This window comes from Crocuta crocuta, unplaced genomic scaffold (genome assembly GCF_008692635.1).
Source record: "Crocuta crocuta isolate KB4526 unplaced genomic scaffold, BGI_CrCroc_1.0 scaffold143, whole genome shotgun sequence".
Taxonomy (NCBI): domain Eukaryota; kingdom Metazoa; phylum Chordata; class Mammalia; order Carnivora; family Hyaenidae; genus Crocuta; species Crocuta crocuta.
Window position 1 is genome coordinate 1,524,381 of NW_027529175.1, and position 18,888 is coordinate 1,543,268.

General features: G+C 37.1%; 1 protein-coding gene across 1 annotated transcript in view; it reads right to left on the reverse strand.

Moving 5' to 3' along the window:
- Positions 1–18,667, reverse strand: part of ST13 (ST13 Hsp70 interacting protein) — a 31,886-nt gene extending 13,219 nt beyond the window's left edge. The window contains exons 1-5 of the mRNA XM_077757931.1: positions 18,405–18,667; positions 12,797–12,854; positions 10,949–11,024; positions 8,795–8,865; positions 4,361–4,427 (exon numbers count right to left, since the gene is read on the reverse strand). Of these exons, the coding sequence (XP_077614057.1) occupies positions 4,361–4,427; positions 8,795–8,865; positions 10,949–11,024; positions 12,797–12,854; positions 18,405–18,514 (382 nt within the window). The 5' untranslated portion in view covers positions 18,515–18,667. The remainder of the gene's footprint in view (positions 1–4,360; positions 4,428–8,794; positions 8,866–10,948; positions 11,025–12,796; positions 12,855–18,404) is intronic.
- Between the last annotated feature and the right edge of the window lie 221 nt (positions 18,668–18,888).

The window sequence follows — 18,888 nt, forward strand, 5'->3', positions numbered from 1 at the left end:
AGGTCTAATGTAAGTAATTCACACCTACCATGTTCAAAACTGAACTCTTAATTCCTACCCCATCTCTAAAATCTACTTCTCATCCTTAAATTATCAAATAAATAGGAGATTCTTCCATTCAATCTAGTTTAGAGGTCAGCAAACTTTTCTGGAAAGGGCCACGTAAAAATTATTTTGCAGACCATAAAATCGTTAACTATTCAACTCTGCTCTTGTAGTGGGGAAGCAGCCACAGACACTGCATAAACAAATGCATGCAGTTACGGTGTTCCACTACATTTTTACAAAAACAGGAGGCTGTAGTTTGGCTAATTCGTGATTTACCTCATGCCCCAAATCTTTGGAGTCATTCTCAACTCCCCAATCTAAGACTGTTTTTACTGATTGCTATGATAAAAAAAGAAAGAAGAAATGTAGAAAAATAGATGTGGAACAGGAAATAAGGGTGGCAGTGTTAGAAATGATTCCAAGATCTGGAAAGCTGTTTAATGCCCAAACATATGCACAGCTTACTAGAAAACAACTATGGTTACATAAGAATAAGATTAAATATATTTTTTCAATTTGTGTATATTATTTTCCAATCACTAACTTGTTATGACACAGATACTTATTAAATTATTTGGACCTAACTACATTATAAATGAAACCCTTAGCCATTTCTTTTGGCCTCAAAGGTCTGTTCAAGTCAAGATAGTTAAGGACACTATAACCAGAGAAAGTCTGAGACCCTTTGCCCAAATCCATGTTATCATCATTAGCCACTTGGATTATAAAATATGACTTGATTTCTTGCATTTCCTCTGTAGGATCTTGACAATGCCCTTTAGATCTGCTGTGAGGAGCCTAACTGATTAAGAACTCCATCTTCTGTGCTCAAGGCTACACTTCATAAGCTGCTCATAGCTAATGCTAATGACTGAATGACAGCAAGGATAACAACACTGGCCCATTATTGTGAGACTGTTAACTCCTCTATTGGGCAATTTTGACTTGCCAAGACTTTTTAGAAACATACCCACAGAGACTCTATTTCTCTCCTACACAGGGATAAAGAATTAAATGGCTTTCTTACTGCCTTCCAGACTCCTCTGGCTCTCCTCGCTCCCCCTCTATTTTTCCTCTTAGGTATTTTCTTAGTAGATCTCTGACATAGCAACTCATACTTTGGTTTCCTCTTCTGCAATGAACATATCCTTATTTGCCCTTATATCTGATTTACATAAAAGAGCAAGAATAATCCTTTTCAAAAGTAAATACATCTCACAATGAAGCTCTCCTAGTCAAAAAGAAACAAAAAACTACCCACACCACCTCTACAGCTTCCCATCATCCTTAAGGATAAAACTGTTAAGTCCTTAGCATGACCTACAAAGTTCTTTAGTGATCTACCTTCTCACCACCTTCCCACCACGTATCTCCCACTACTACAAAGTGCTTCTATGACCTCAACTCTATCTGCCATTCTTACCCATTCACTTGCCGCACTCCAGCTACAAGGCCTTTCTGCTATGCTCTCCCAATGAGCCTCTGTAGCTGTTCTTTCCCTGTCTCAAAAGCTCTTCCTCACATAGCTTGCTCACTTCATCATATGCTTTTCTGACCACGCTTTACAAAATATATCTTCCGTCAGTGACTTTTTACTCACCTCTATTTTTCTTCATTGTACTTGTTACCACCTAACATTAAATTACAATTTTTGCTCCCCAGTAATATATGAGGTCCAAAGAAAAAACTTAGTCTCTTTTGTTTTTCTCATTGTATATCCAGCATCTAAATCACTGCCTAGGACACCTGGGTAGCTCAGTCGGTTGAGCATCTGACTTCAGCTCAGGTTGTGATCTCACGGTTTGTGAGTTCAAGCCCTGCGTCCGGCTCTGTGTTGACAGCTCAGAACCTGGAACCCATTTCGGATTCTGTGTCTCCTTCTCTCTCTTCCCCTCCCCTGCTTGCCCTCTGTCTCTCAAAAATGAATTAAAAAAAAAATTTTTTTTAATAAAAAAATAAAACACTGCCTAGAGGGGTGCCTGGTCGGCTCATTTGTTTGAACATCTGACTTTGGCTCAGGTCATATCTCAAGGCTGGTGGGTTCAAGCCCCCCATCAGGCTTTGCACTGACAGCGCAGAGCCTGCTTCAGATTCTCGATCTCCCTCTCTCTGTCCCTCCCCTGCTTGTGCTCATTCCCTCAAAAATAAACATTAAAAAAATAAATAAAAACATTGCCTCAAACATGCTACACTTTAAATACATATATTAAACTACAAAAGCATAATAATAGTAACATAACCAGTAATGTGACAGCTAGAAACACTAAGATCTTAAATTCAGTAAGAACACTGACACTTTAGAAATACCAGTACCTTGGGGCACCTGGATGGCTCACTCTGTTGCATGTCCAGACTTCAGGTCAGGTAATGATCTCACTGTTCGTGAGTTTGAGCCCCACATTGGGCTCACTGCTATCAGCTCAGAGCCCACTCTGGATCATATGTCCCCCCTGCTCATGCTTTCTCTCTCTCTCAAAAATGAATAAACATTAAAAAGAAAAACAAACAGTACCTTAATAAGAATAGTACATTCTTATTCTAAGCACATTACATATATTTATTCATTTATTTCTCAATGTACTATACAGGTACATTATCCTTATCATACAACAGAGGAAAGAGAAGCAGAGACAAAGAGTAATTTCTCTTAAGTCTGCCTAGCTAGTAAGTACCAGAACTGGGATTCAAAACTCAGGCACTTTGGCTTCCTATATTCAGTGCCTAATTATACTCTTGTCTCTCCAACCCCAAGCAAGACCTGAAGCTACCATCCCAGGCTTAAAAGACTAATGTTTCATCCCTCTACAATACATTATAAAATTACATTTATTCTAAAACTAGAACTAGGTTAAATTTACACATGAATACAGCTTGGAAAGAAATGTGGAAAAACAAGAACATGACTTATTAGGTAGAGGCAGCACCTTCATTTTTTAAAAATTGCTAAGGCAATGATAAGAAAACAAATTTAAGAAATATAAAATATGCCAAAATAAGTGACAAAAATAATAAATGAACTGATATCCTGGCACAGTAAGATCCTGCACAAGTCAAAACCCTTCTGAGCCCTCAGATTATTCATTAACCTGTAAAATGGGAGTAGTATGAGGTATTAATGAAATAATGCACGTTAATATATAATAAAACTGCCAAGTAGGTAGAAAGCACAAATAGTGTGGAAAAGGAGTGGTCAGGAAGAGAAGCGGCTGAGATCAATTGATGAGTATGAATTAAAAGCAGAAATAGATGAAGAGCTTTAGAGAAAAGCAGCAGAGCACAAGTGTAAGAACATTCTAGGACAGCAAGGTCTGGCTGTAATGCAAGGTTAATATCCAAAAAGAAGAGAACAAGGCTGGGAAGGCAAAACATGGGATCGGACTCTAGCAGGTCTAATACTATGATGAAGATTTCAAAAAGTGTGCAAAAAGCTAGTCAGAGGTTACAAGCAAGGGAATGTGTAGAAATAAAAAGCGATTCTAAGAAAGAATACTCTAGGGCCAACGAAAAGAAAGCAATAAAGGAACTAGACATTTCACGTAGGCAAATTACTGAGGCTAAAACAATGGCATAAACATGTGAAAATGACCTAAACTAAGAAGGTGGTGAGATTACAAAAAAAGAAAGTGAATCCTTTTGCCAACTTGGAATAGCAATCAATACTACACTACTTCTAAAACTTCAGTCATCTTCTAATTCTACAGATGAAGACCAAATGCACTGCGGCAACAGGCAGCAGTAGCTCTACCACGACCCTGTGGCACACTACCCACACAGCTATGAAAGGGTGTGCACAGCACCCAAGAAATGAGGTTTTTATAAATTATAACTGATTAAACATTATGCTTACTACTACCAGCACTCTCCCACTTTGAAAGGATTTTTTGAAGAGCATCTAACATGCAAAGATTAGAACAAGAATATTATGCCTAAAGACATCATTTACCAAGGGTGTTGCTGTGTAAAAAGTTAAGAGCCACTGTTCTAATACTACTACCTTTTTTTTTTTCTTTAAGACTTTTGCCTCTTCTCCGTGTAGAAACACAAGGCCATAGCTGGGAAAGGAGTCTTTGAGTCACAGCAAGATACATCCATGCCCTGCGGCAAGGTAATTGATACCTGAGTGATTTCAGCCTCTTTAACAAAGGGGGAGGGGTGGGTAGAGAATAGGACACGTACTTTCTTCTCCAGTATAAAATACTCAACAAATTTAAGTTCCCTTCCACTCTTCCACTGTTTACAGTTGCTACAGGAAAAAAGAGAATATTCATTCAGACTACCATAGAAATATAACAAAGAGGAAAAAATCACTCACCATCATTTAGGGCATCAATGGCAGCCACTTTTTTATCATTTGCCTGATCCATCATTTCCTCGGTTATCTAGGGGGAAATCGTAGGTCAACTTAGAAGTAACAGAGAAAGCGAAGAGAAGGAAAGAGCTTGGGCTTTCTTAGGGATGGGGTAGGCATAACCCTCATTTTCACTCTTTCTTCTCTTGTTTCCAGAGAGCAAAGAGGATAACTATGGCAAGTGATTACTAAGAAATTACACAAGATGAGCTTTAATCCTTCATAATGAACAATAAATTTCACTCCCTACCTTTACTTTAGATGTGACCTTTGCTTCCCTCCATCCCAACCAACCTAAGCACGATGTTCCTGCTCTGATCTTATCAACTCCTGTCTACTTAGTCACCAATACTAAAACTCAGTCTCCTCATAAAGATGTAACTAAAGCTAATTCCTGTTATATTTGAATTTTAAGTGAAATGTCTCATTCTTTTGTTCCAACAAAGATCTACAGAGTACCTATACTGTACAGAATAATATACAAGATGTTGACAGTACAATGATCATTAGCAACAAAAACTTATAGCAAACATCCTATCTAAATGGAAAGTTAAGTAGTTGTTTCTTTAAAAAGCAAAAAAGATTGATTCCATCATTAACCACTGTGTAAAATATTACTGCTGCTGGCTAGTTCATTAAGAATGATTCGGTAGGATTAAGAACCAGAAGCAAACACCAAGCCGTCTTCATATTTAATTTGAAAACCCAAAAAATTGGACAGTTTGCCAGGTCTACTAAGACAATTCAATAAAGCCCTTAGAAACACAGAAATGAATAAAATACCAAGAGTTCGTCTACATCAGCAAAAGTCAGTTATAAAACTGGACAGAACAAGATATCATTACATTTAAGTCTTTCAAGGAAGGAAAGTAAAATTCTATTAAACACAAGATGTATACTATGTTCATGGGGAAAAAAAACTTTTAAGTAGGCTACATACTGAGCATGAAGCCCAATATGGGGCTTGAACTCATGACACTGAGATTAAGACCTCAGCTGAGATCAAAAGCCAGAAACTTAACTGAGCCAACCATGTGCCCCAAGAAAAAATTTTTTGAATACTTCAACCCCACCCCAAGTTACTCAATAAATTCAAAGTAATTCCAACAAAATTACTACAAGTTTAAAAATCTTTTTAAAACAAGGAACAAAGACACACTTTACCAGCTAGTTATCCTACAAATCCAAAAAAAAAAAAAGACGTCAGTTTATGGCAATACGGTACACATGAAATCCTGAATAAATGTAAAAGTCACCTTTGACCTAGTAATGTAGAAATTCTCAAAGAAGAAGATTAAATGAAGACCTGACATCCAGTAAGGTAGCCAAGCACTCCATCTGCTTTCACCCTTTCAGGCAGGTGTCAAACCTGGTGATCTAACAGTTCTGTTTTTGAATGTTGATACAGGACACATGAAAGAAAATCTAGATTCAGGTGAAAAGAATACATGTCGTCTAATCAGACACCCTCCAAAAAATCTGGAATCCCACCCAAATGCCTATACCTGCAAGAATAGCAAACCAAAAATAAATCTGTCCCAATGAAAGGAACAGCCAAGTAGAAAGAAAAAAAAAAATCACCCCTGTAAACTTATAATGGTAAGCCAGAGTTTCTGACAGAATTCACATTACTTGTATAGTTACACAAACGACAACAACAACAAAACCATGCTGACATTTTTTTTTTTTTTTTTTTTTTTAATTTTTTTTTTANAGCGAAAGTCGGACGCTTAACCAACTAAGCCACCCAGGCGCCCCATGCTGACATTTTAAAGTGGTCCTTGATCAGCTAGCTCCAATTCAGAGTCTTGATAGAAGCAAACACTTCCCTCTTTGGAGGAATGCACACCTACTACCCAGGCCTCAAAAATTTCTCCACAGGTGGAATGTCAAAGAATTCATGGTCAAAATATCAACACACAAGCACATGAGGTCAAAACACACACACACACACACACACACACACACACACACAATAAGTAACTGAGCAAAAATCAAGAAAAATAAAAGAATGAGGCAAGTAAGAGTTTCACAAAGATTTTAATGTGTTTAAAAAAATAGAGGCACATTTTGAAAATAAGGAAAAAGTGACTTATAAATAACCAAGTGTGCTTTAAAATAAATCAAAACATAAAGATGAAAAACACAAGCACTCAAATTCGAACATCAACAGCATATATCATTCAGCAGTGATAAAGAGATGGAATTTAATAGTGAAAAAATCTAAAACATATCTAACTAGGGCTCCCGAACGACCGTAGAGAGAATGGGGAAAAGGCAGTATGTGAAAGATACTAGCCGAAATGTTCCAGAGCTAAAGAAAGTTAACCCTAGAAATTAAAATGCCCAATAGGGGCCCCTGGGTGGCTTGGTCGACTGGTCAAGTGTCCAACTTCAGCTCAGATAGTGATTGTCCAGTTCAAGTCCCATGTCAGGCTCTGTGCTGATAGCTCAGAGCCTGGAGCCTGCTTCAGATTCTGTGTCTACCTCTCTCTGTCCCTCACCCACTCATTCCCCCCCCCCTCAAAAATAAAAGCATTAAAATTTTTTTAAATGCCCAATACATCCCTAGTAGCACAAATAAAGTATTATAAACCTAGATACTTCAAAGTGACACATCATCAACTAAAAAAATACATAATTTTAAAAATTTCTTTTACAAACAGTGACAAAAAGTACCTATATTCATTCTTAAAGATGCACATAGCTTTATGGAGAAAATGCTAAAAAAGTACTTAAAAACATTAGGAAAGACCTAAAAAATTAGACGATACAGATTCATGGGTAGTTAATCTCAATAGTTAGCTGTATCTTCTCCCTAACTTGATTTAGATTTAATGCAATTCTAATGGGGGGGGTGAGGGGAGTGTATGACAACACTTGATAATAGTTCTGAAATTTATATGGAAAAAGAAAGGTGAACAAAACAGCCAAAATACTCCTAAATTGTAGGGGGTCCTTGCCCTACTAGATAACGAGAGTTAATATAAAACTGAGGTAAGACAATGTGTCAATAGCACACAGAAAAAAATTAGACATGGAGCACTAAAAGTGGCTCACATGCTACATGAAAATGTCTTTTGGCATTGGTGGGGAAAGGAATTCTTTAATAGTGCTGACAAGTAGATTAAGGGTGAAAGGTTAACATAAAATTTTCAAAACAGAAAAATATATTACAGCAATTATAACCCTGAGATAATAAAGCAGGATATATAAAATAATTATCAATTTAAGAGAACTGAAAGATTCTACTTATTAAAACATAAAAAAATAAAAGACCAGCCACAAACTAGCAGAAAATAAGTGGAGCACATATAAATGACAAATTGTTAGTCTCTAGAATATAAAATGAACTAAAAATCAGTATGAAAAAGTCAAACCAGAAGAAAAATGGGAAATAGGACTTCACAAATACCTGTGAATGCAAACCTAAGAATATGCTCAACTTTATTAGAAATCAGAAAAACTCACATTGAAAGCCACAAGGGTATATTCCATTTCACACCATAAGACTAGTAAATATGAAATCTGACAGTATCAAGTGTTGGTGAGGATATGGACCAAGCTTCTAAACTACTATTACTATATTTCAGTGCTTCTCAAGGCTTTTCTCATTGTCAACCCCCCCAAAGCCAGCCATTTGAGACATTTTTTAATACTCCCCCACTCCATTTTAATACCAGATATACCACATATATGTTATGACCCTTTGGAAGACCACTAACTATTGTAATATCTAAGTTTTTTGCAAACTCTCATCCAAAGAACCAATTTTCACCACCTAGGGTAACACTGTATCTGCTGTGACAAAACCACTTTGGAAAACAACATAATAGGGGCGCCTGGATGGCTCAGTCAGTTGAGCATCCCACTTGAACTCAGGTCATGATCTCACCACTTGTGGGTTAGAGCCCCACATCAGGCTCTGTGCTGACAGCTCAGAGCCTGGAACCTGCTTCGGATTCTTAGTCTCCCCCTCTCCCTGCCCCTCCCATGCTCATGCTCTGTCTCTCTCAGTTTCTTAATAATAAATAAATGTTAAAAAAAATTTTGAAAAAAAAGGGAAAACAATTTAATAGATAACCCATTAATAAGTAATTACATCTGTAAACATAAATGTTAGGGGAACTTAAAGACCAGTCAAACCAAATGCAAATTGAAAAAGTAGATAAACGACAAATAACAAAAATTTCAGAAATTATTAGAGAGTATGATTAAAAATAATGGGAATTTTCACAAACATTTTAAGAACTAAAATAAAATGCCTTCCTAAATGCCTTAAGTCAGAGAATGACTTAGTATGTACTTTTCCTGGCAGAATTAGGTCATATAAGTCATTGGGATAGGTGGGACCTTTACATTCCTTACTAGAAGCAGAAAATAAGCCACTGGACTTACCTCTACACTTTCATCTCCCATTTCTTGAGGGGCATCAGTATCTGGTTCAATCACACCTTCATTGTCAATTTCTGCCGAAGTTAAAAAAATGATAAATAAGACCCGTGCTGCCCCATATAGCAGCTACTAACCACATAAGACTATGAAAAACTAATGAACTATGGTTACTGCAACTGATAAACTGAGTATTTTACTTTGTTAACTTATTTAAACCGATGCACTGTAGAAGATTTCCCCACTAAATATTACTTTACTGTTTTGTTAAGATTACATTTCATTTTAACTGTTCCATCACCTGAGATGTTTATCATTATCTTATACTGGAAATGTTGGCAAGTGTACAGTTTCTAGTATTACACAGACATGCCAATGACTTAGTGTCAAAATGATTCTGTTCAAATATTTCATTCTGCATATCAGTGTACTACGTTTAAAAAATTTTATTCAGATAGCACAAATTATAATAATGATGTAAATCATAATGAAATATTAATTTTTTAAATAAAGTTTAATTTTAAAATAAAGGAACATTGCTACAGACTCAAATGCCAAAACTAGCATTATAACCAAAACAGTAATGAGGTATGCCATAAATTTCATGACAAGTGTAATCTGTTACAGCAAAGCAAAACAAAATAACCTCTCTATATATAAACTTTGTCAAAATAATGGACATTAAGAGACATTTTTAGCAAACAGAGTGAACTTAATGTTTCTTGTTGACAGTCAAAAGAGAATGAAACTGAAATTAGCTACCTGAAGTCAGAATTAACTCGAACAAAAAAATTTTAGTCAATTTTTAACAGTAACTGATCTTGTCACTTTATCTAATTATACAACAGGTTAACTCATACGAGAAAAAAACCTTTTGAATCCAGAGTTGGTTAAGACATTATTATAGTAATGAAAATTTTTAGAAATTACAAGACTAGAAAAGATATTTTACAAAAAGTGAAAGACTTTGAAATAAGCCTCCAAACAAGAAGCCCCTTCTAACAGTACCATAGTTCATTTGGTTCAAATTTGAAAAATTACAAATATTCTTCTTTAGCTTTTAGACAGATTCTATGAGTTAAGAGACTGCCCATTTAGTATCTGGGACATATATTTATAGTCTCAAAGGACTTCCAAATTTAGGAAGAGATTTTTGTCAGTTTGTAGCCTAAAAAAACCCCAAACAAAAACAACCAAACTCATGGCTCAGGGTACATGCAAGTACTAATAGGAAAATAATTTTTTGGTACTTGATTCAGTTATCAGAAATCTTTAAAATAAAAATTTTTTAATGCGTTACTTATTTCTGAGAGAGAGAGCAAGCCAGCATGAGCAGGGGAGGGTCAGAGAGAGACGAAGACACAAAATCTGAAAACAGGCTCCAGGCTCTGAGCTAGCTGTCAGCAGAGCCCGACACAGGGCTTTAAACCTACAAACAGTGAGATCATGACCTGAGCCAAAGTCGGACGCTCAACCAACTGAGCCACCCAGGCGCCCCAAAATAAAATTTTTTTTAAGTTTATTTTTGAGAAACACAGAGACAGTGTAAGCGGGGGGAGAAGAAGAGAAAGAGGGAGAGAGAATCCAAAACAGGTTCTGGGCTGGTAGCAGAGACCCATGCGGGACTCAGACACAAAACTGTGAGATCATGACCTGAGCCAAAAGCCTAACCAACAAATCCACCCAAGGGCCCTTGGAAAACTTTTCAAAAAAAAAAAAAAAGGGGAAAAAACTTTTAGAACTTGGATATGTTACCCAACTTTTCCAACTACAAGTTTCATTAAATATGAATATAGATCAAATACTTTCAACAAAAACATAACCTCTAACATCTGCATTGAAATGTGCTGTAAGGATAAAATACACTCTGGATTTTCAAGACTTTGTATGACAAAGAGGAAAATATTTCACTAATAATTTCTCCATACTGGTTACATATTGAAATGCTAATATTCTAGATATGTTAGTTTAGATATATTTACTTGAATTAATTTCATCTGTTTAATTTTAATTTTTTAAAAGTGGCTACTAAAAATTTTGTTTCATATGTAGCTCAGCTACATTACATTTCTATTAGACAGCCCTGATTTAGTCAATTTAGTAAAAATCAGCATAGGATCTTATCATGAGGTTATCAAATACAAACTACTTTCTCCTCACCTAGATCACTTTCCTCACTTGATGGTTCGTCTGTCTTTATGTTTTCCTCCGCCTTCTTACTATCTGTTTTTTCTTCCTAGCAAAGGGAAGGCAAACCACACTTTCAGTATTTAATAACACACACAATATATATAAACTAATTTATTAAAACTTATATATAAACTTCTCACATCCATTGTATTTCAGCTGTTAATGCTCCTTTTCTTGTTCCATTTTGGTCAACTTTAGTTTTCTGTTTTCACTTCTCTTTCTAAATTAAGTATAGGTCCAATCCTTGATCCAAACATTTTAGATGAGTTTTAGAATTTAAAAAATACTGGATTATAGGAAGCTAATACAAACACATATCCCACAGTTATGTTATACCCTCAAGACGCACTGCAGTCTACAACTCTCCATAAACACATTACTTCTGCAAAACAAAGTCTGAGCATTCACAATAAGTGGGATAAAGACTATAAGTAGTCTCACATCTGTTTAGATTATGCTTTACTGCCAAACAAACTTACTAAAAATCTTGACAATTTCAAGGGTTTTTGAGTTTGGAATTTCAAATAAGGAGCAATAGAACTATAATACACAAATGATAATTCAAAGAATTTCAAAGTACACATGATGAAAACCAAATTTCCTTCCCACTGTAAGTAACCACTGTGATTTCTGGCATATCCCATTAAACAGTCTCAATGCACATATATATAAGACAGCCAGCCTTGCACTTTGTCCTTTTCATTTAATGATGCTGTGTATCACAGAGAATAGATCACACCCCGATCTAGTCATTCAATTGTATTAGTAATATTATGTAGCCAGTTATTTGGTTTCTTCTCTTCGCAACTCTTAAAAATTGGAATCAAAGCCCGATCTTACTACAAACTGAATATTGGGCTCCTACCATATGCAAAGTGTCAGATGCTTTAGCATATACTGAAAATAAGACCAATTAGAATCCCAAATCAGAATATTTTGTTATAAAAATATTTTAACAGGAACATAGATTCAATTTAATTTGTCTTCATACATGTTTACCACATGGCAAAATATCCAATCTAGGTATCCTATCAGAAACTACTAAACTCTTGACAAATGACTCCTCTAAAAAAAGAATAACTACTTCGGGGGCTTTTGCTAAAGTTCTCTTATGTCACTTGTTCAAAGATACAACTTCTGATTTCATACCCAAATAGATAAAACTTGTTTAAGGTTCTAAATAAAATAGTAAATTTTCTTATCAACTTAAGACTGCTAATCAGAAAACTTGAGGAAAAATATTTTAGATAGAAAAGCACAAAATAGGAGAAATAAGAATTCTGAAGGAAGCATTCTTAAATGCCACCCGCATTTCTAAACTTCAGCTACTGTCAACCTTCTCCTGATCTTAACTTTTTGGCAAATATGCTAAGGCGACATCAGGACTCACAACTCAGAAATAACCTATTAAGTGATATGGTATAAAAACTTAAGAATTACTGATTTGGGCTATTTTTCATTTACTTTGCAAATATTAATTAAGTACCCACAATGCATAAAATCCTGTGTGGGTGCTAACAATACAATGATGACTATTAGGAAATGCATACAATCACAGAGCTTACCACCCACAGGTCATGCATGTAACACACACAGAGCATTTATTCCCAAACATGGTGAACATTCAACCCCAAATTCTCGGTGTTAAATCAGATTCCAGACACTTGATGTCCAAATAGAAATTTTACAAAGATCTTATCTCCAAGTGAACCTAAGAGAATCCAGAGTGGTAACTTGAGAGCAGCACTTTAAAACCACCTCTAAGGAACCTCATATACTATTTTATCACTAAACATACAAATGAAATTTGTAACTTACCTTGATATTGTCTTCTGATTTAGTTTTATGAGTAGCAGGTGGTATTTTACCCCCCATGCTTGAAGAAGATGAGAAAGAAAATATTTGTTTAGAAAATTAAAATTCACTGAGCCAAGCAACATTATTTACGCTGGGAAAAAAGACACTTAGATAGTTACCTTTCCAAACCTTTAAGGGTAAACTCAATTTTAATGCTTATTGTTTTTTCACCTTAAAATTTTATTTACTTTAGCAAACTGGTTGAAAATCTAACCCTTTCTTTGCCTCAGCCTAATAAAAATGTAATTACGGAGCTGGTCTGTGCCCATTCCCAAAAGAAAAGAGGCAGAAAACACAGAATGACAAAATCATTTGTACAGGTATACTGAATCCAAAGCTTCAACTTTAGTTAAGAGCTCACTCAATTCAAATAAGCAGTTTATGAAATGATTATGAAATCATGGTATAATAATTCAAAATGTTTCTTCTGAGTGGAACCTACAAGGATTCTTTCTTCTTATATTCAAATGTTCCTCACAGTTTAAATTTTCTCCTTATCCCTTCCCATAATCCACCCATTAATACTTCCTCTTGGCCTTGCAAGTCCTTTCCCAAATATTCCAAAGGAACACCATGAATTATATACACAAATACTTTAAAACATGAAGGAAAAAAAGATCATTAAGAATTAGTGCTATGTGCTCCATTTGGGGCAGACTCTGAAGCATATGGGCCACATGCAGCAGTCCAGTGACTAAAATGTTAAATGGATTAAGGGCCTTCACGATAGTGAAAGCTGGAGATCACAAAGACTTAACTAAAAATTTGCCTTAGGAAATGTAAGATAGGAGATACATTAAGTTGGAAAACAAAAAGGAACCTGATTCAAAACACCCTTAAGTGTTGATTCTTTATAATTAGAGTTATATCCATGTTTACATTCATTTCAGATGAGTGGAATTTCTCAACATAGGGTATATGTATGTTGGATTTAAATGGATACTGGCTCCCCAAAGTTCTTCTACCAATTTATACTTCTATCAGCAGTGCGTAAGAAATCCAGTTGCTCCACACTTTGGCCAATGCTTAGCTATTGTCCATCTTTTACATTTTTAGCCATTTTGATAGATGCATAGTGGTATCTCATTGTAGTCGAGTCCCTTTTCACTTATTGGCCATCTGCATAGCATTTTTTGTAAAGTTCAACTCTCCTCCAGTTTTCTATTAGAGTGTCACATATATCTGTAGGTGCTCTTCATATACTCTGCGTACAAGCCCTGTCAGTTTTCTGTGTTGCAAGTTATCTTCTCTTGCCCTGTGGCTTGCATTTTCACTTATATTGAAGCCAACATGAAACAAAACTGTAAATCTAAAACAGCAAATGCATGAGTGCCTGGGTGGCTCAGTTGGTTGAGCATCTAACTCTCGATTTCAGCTCAGGTAACGATCTCAGGGTTCTGTAAATTCAAGCCCTGTATTGGGCTTTGCACTGACAGTACAAAGCCTGCTTGGGATTCTCTCTCTCCCACTCTCTCTGCCTCTACTCTGCCTGCATGCTCTCAATCTCTCTCTCAAAATAAATAAACAACAAAAATAAAACAGCAAATGCAATAACAAAGTCTGGAATTTCTTGTTAAGCACCCATCAAGAAAAATGTATACACTTTTCCCATTCTGCTTTGATGTGACAGTTACAAAATAATCTTCACTTACTCAGTAACCTTAAGAAAAAATTGTTCCCACATGCAAAAAAATAAATTTAATTCTTAGTTTACAATTGAGCAAATAATTTCGTAAGAAATAGGCATAAACACAGCAAAACTCTTTAAAATTCTAATCTACAGAGAAACTACTTTGTACTCTGCAAAAAAAGCACAGTAATCAAATGATCATTTTTTGCAGTTAAATTTTAATGAAAACACACAACTTCTGAAGCTGTTTTTTACCCTAAGTTTCGAAATGCAACATTCAGGAATGTACTGAGGTAGACATTCAAACACAGACATGATAGTCTAAGTTACATTAAAATTTTGGGAAGGGATGGTCTTGCCAAGAAATATATTAAGCTAAATCTAATCCTTAGGAAAGATGAGACAAACCCAAGTTGAGGGAAATTATCCAAAATAACTAGCCTGTAATATGCAAAACTGCTAAGGTCATGAAAGTCAAGGAATAACAATCTTTCAGAATAGAGATTAAGAATCACAATCAAGTGTAACATGTAATTCTGAGGATTAGCATTAATGCAGCATTCTTAGTTTCCTAAATTTGATAGTTGCATTGTACACATTGTCCTTGTTTGTCGGAAATACACAAAGGTGCTCGGGGCACAACACTGGGAATAGTTTCAGGAAAAATAGTTTGTACTGTACTTGCGACTTTTCTGCAAGTTTCAAAAATTTTATTTTTTTATTTTTAAAACTGGAGGAGAGAGAACACAAGGCTTATTCATAAGCTACATATAAGAGTTTCTCACATTCCAAATTCTAGTTACCTGTCAGAAGGTTAACACCAATTTATAGGTACAGAAATTTCATTTAATGCTTCCAAGACTTAAAACAAGCTAGTCCCTGCCCAACACTGCAAACTGGACTTTGCCAGTATAGTTGTTCATGCTGCCAACTAGAGCTAATGCAGAGACCTTCCTCATATGGAATCACACAAGACCTCATTCATACTTCCCTTAATTTGATACATTCCAGTTGCCTTGAGCAATTGTTACTTATACACCTACAAAAAACTGGGTATTACACTCTAAACTCACTGAGACTAGAAATGCATCCTGTTCATTTAATATATTAAAAACTATGTGCCATGCACTGTGCTGGAAATTAAAATACAAAGATACTCCCTTTGATCTTAAATTACCATAAAATGAAATAATAAAATAGTGTCAAACAATGCTTCTTTCTCTAGAAAAAAAAATCCCAAAACATATTTGTTGAAAAGATCATAGTCTCCCTGGATCCTCAATGACTACGGAGACAAAAAAAACAACTTCTTCGTATTTCCCTTTGTCCGATAAAAAAGGCTGTTGGGGCACCTGGGTGGCTCAGTAGGTTGAGGTCAGGTGATGACCTCACGATTCATGAGTTTGAGCCCTCTGGGCTCTGTGCTAACAGCTTGGAGCCTGGAATCTGCTTAGGATTCTGTGTCTCCCTCTCTGCTCCTCCCCTGCTTGTGCTCTCTCTCTCAAAAATAAACATTAAAAAAAAAAAAGGCTGGTAAATGAATTCTTAACCCAAATAAAACTTTAAGCTACAATCAATGGTAGAAATTCTGGCAAACAAATAGACTAAACGAATTCTTTATTTAAAAACAAATGTCTAAGCCAGAGTACCTACAACTCATCTAGTATGAAAAGAGAACTCTGAAATGGTTTGGATTTAGGAAGCTCTAAAAGTAGGATTAGGCCTAAGAATATTACTGGACCCAGAAATCTCCACATTCTGCCCAATCTTCTATAACCCTGTACTTAAGAAGGCTGATGCGAAGGCAGAGAGAAATTGATGCACTTCAAATAAAGGCCTCAAAGCCTACAAAAATTTTAATTTAGATTAAAATAAAGAGATAACAAAAGCTTCAGAATAGGGCCCGTACACGTGCCAAGATGGTTCATTCCATACTGAAACCAAAAATTTGGATTTTGGATGCCACGTGAAACATGTAAATGGAACCAGGAACAGAAATTGGAATTACCAATGTGAAATACTAAAAAAAAAAGACACATTAAGTATTTTCTGGAAATAATGTCTGACAATAATTTCCAGACCTTATAACAGAATTCTCTACAGAGCCATAATCACTCCAGCACAAGTTACATTCTTTTTTTTTTAAACAGTGTCTTTTTCTTTTAATACATTTTTTTTTTAATTTCTAGGAGAGACAGAGAGAGAGAGAGCGCGTGAGCAGGGGAGGATCAGAGAGAGAGGGAGTCACAGACTCCGCCAACAGGCTCCAGGCTCTGAGCTGGCAGTCAGCACAGAGCCCGACGCGGGGCTCGAACCCACGAACCGCGAAATCATGACCCAAGCGAAAGTCGGACGCTTAACCGACTAAGCCACCCAGGCGCCCCTCAAGTTACATTTTCTTTAGAGACGTCTTAACCTTTTCTTCACAGCTGTGGAACAAAAACATTGTATACACTCAGTATAATGTTCACTCTTGATGACAAATATTAAACTTCCCTGTGGTATGTATGCCTACTTTACCTGGAATTTTAGAAACAAGTTAATTGTAGGCTCTTTCTTTTAATGAGTGTTAAGAAAAACGTACTAATGTCTTAAGTGAGACATTGAGATTGTCAAGTTATTCAGTAACAAATGACTAAACTAGGTCTATATTCCTAGTCCTGAAATTAGCATCTTTCAGGTTTTTCTGTTACAAAACGGTATTCTTGTTAACTACTGTCAACAGTTACTACAATAATTGTAAGTGTTCTCAGAAGTTTACGCTAATAACATGAACAAACTCTTACAGTAGTTCAAAAACTGGTGGAGGAGAAAAAGGCTGAGAAACTTCTTGAAGAAAAAAATTTTACCACTATACACACCGCTGATAAGTTGTAACTTAAGCTTTTTCCTTAGCGGAGTTTGTTGAGAAACATGCTCTTTCAAGCATTTGGTAATCGTGCATTCCTCCTCCCCTATAAAAAAAAATCAATACCCAGGGCAGTACCTCTAAGGAGTCACGTTGCGTTGCACTGTCACTATTATCACCATGAAATGCGATTTGTGTTTGTGTTTCATCTTTTAAATCCCTCACCACTATCAGTGATTTTTAAAAAATCATCTCGGGGAAGATTTCCCTTTCTCCCTTAAGTTCTCCTCCAATATGCAAAACATTAATCTCTATTATATGGTAAATATTACAACAAATTTCCTTATTTATTCTTCTGTATCACTAAACTGCACTCACACTGTTTTCAAGCATCTGGCACAATGCCTACTCAATTAATTCCGCGCACGTAGCGAAGTACTCCAGATTTAAGGATAACAAGAATAGATCATGGAAACATGCTGGTCCTTGAAAACTCCTTTTTCAAGTGTTAAGTGTAACGGCACTGCTACTACGGAGACACAGTAAGTGACTCCCAAAATAATTCTACGCAGTTAGAATCGCTGTAAATTTAAAGGAAGCCAAACAGTGTTACCATTTTTATTACAACTCATTATATAACAAGTTATCATTTATTAAAACACTATTTAGAGACGTAGTGCGTAAAAGAGCTCTGTGTCACTGCGACCTAAGCAGGACGCCAGAGATCTCAAGAAAAACAACTCCACGCGAAAGAGAAATCTTGCAGCTTCCCCTCCCCACCACCGCGTCTACAGCGCCCAAGTCCCTGCATCCGTCTGCATTTATATTTGGCTCAGGACACACCCCGGGCGACCTGAGGGTGAGGGGACCGAGTTGTGATCATCCCTCCTCGTACCATCTACGCTTCCCGCTCCTCCATTAGCCCCTGAAGTCGCCTCCCTTTCCTGGCCGGGGAGAGCCCCAAGGAGGAGGCGACTCGACGCGCCCTCGCGGCGGAGCTCCCCGCCCGTCCTCCCCGCGCCAGCGGCGGCCCAGCTCCCCCTCCGGCCGTCCCTCTTCCCACCCACAACGGTCCTCGGCCCGAGTCTCACCTCTCCACCCACTCCCGCAGGAAGCGCATTTCCTCGGTGTGCAGAACGCTCGGATCCTGCTTACACATTTTCACGAAGGCTCGAAGCTCGCTCACTTTGCGGGGGTCCATGGTCCAGAGAAGACGGCGGGCGCGGCTAAGGTTGCGGCCCGACTCCAGGCGCGGGTACTAGCTCAGCGTGACCGTGTGGAAGGGGGCGGCTGCCGCGAGGCAGAACAGACTAGAACCTCCCCGGCCGCTGGCTCCTCCTACCCAACGGTCTCGTGACCCCGGGTCCTTCGCCTGTTCATTCCTACTCCCTCCACCTCTGCTCCTGCGCACTGCCTAGAACCTTCTAGAAGTGCGGCTGTTCAGGCTGTTGCCTGCCTGTAAGCCCGCATGCTTATATTCTAAACGCTGAGCCAGTTCTCTGGATGGATCAATCCTCCCACATAGTGCTTTGAAGGAGACGAGAAATATCAGCCCCTGCTGGGGGGGGGGGGGCC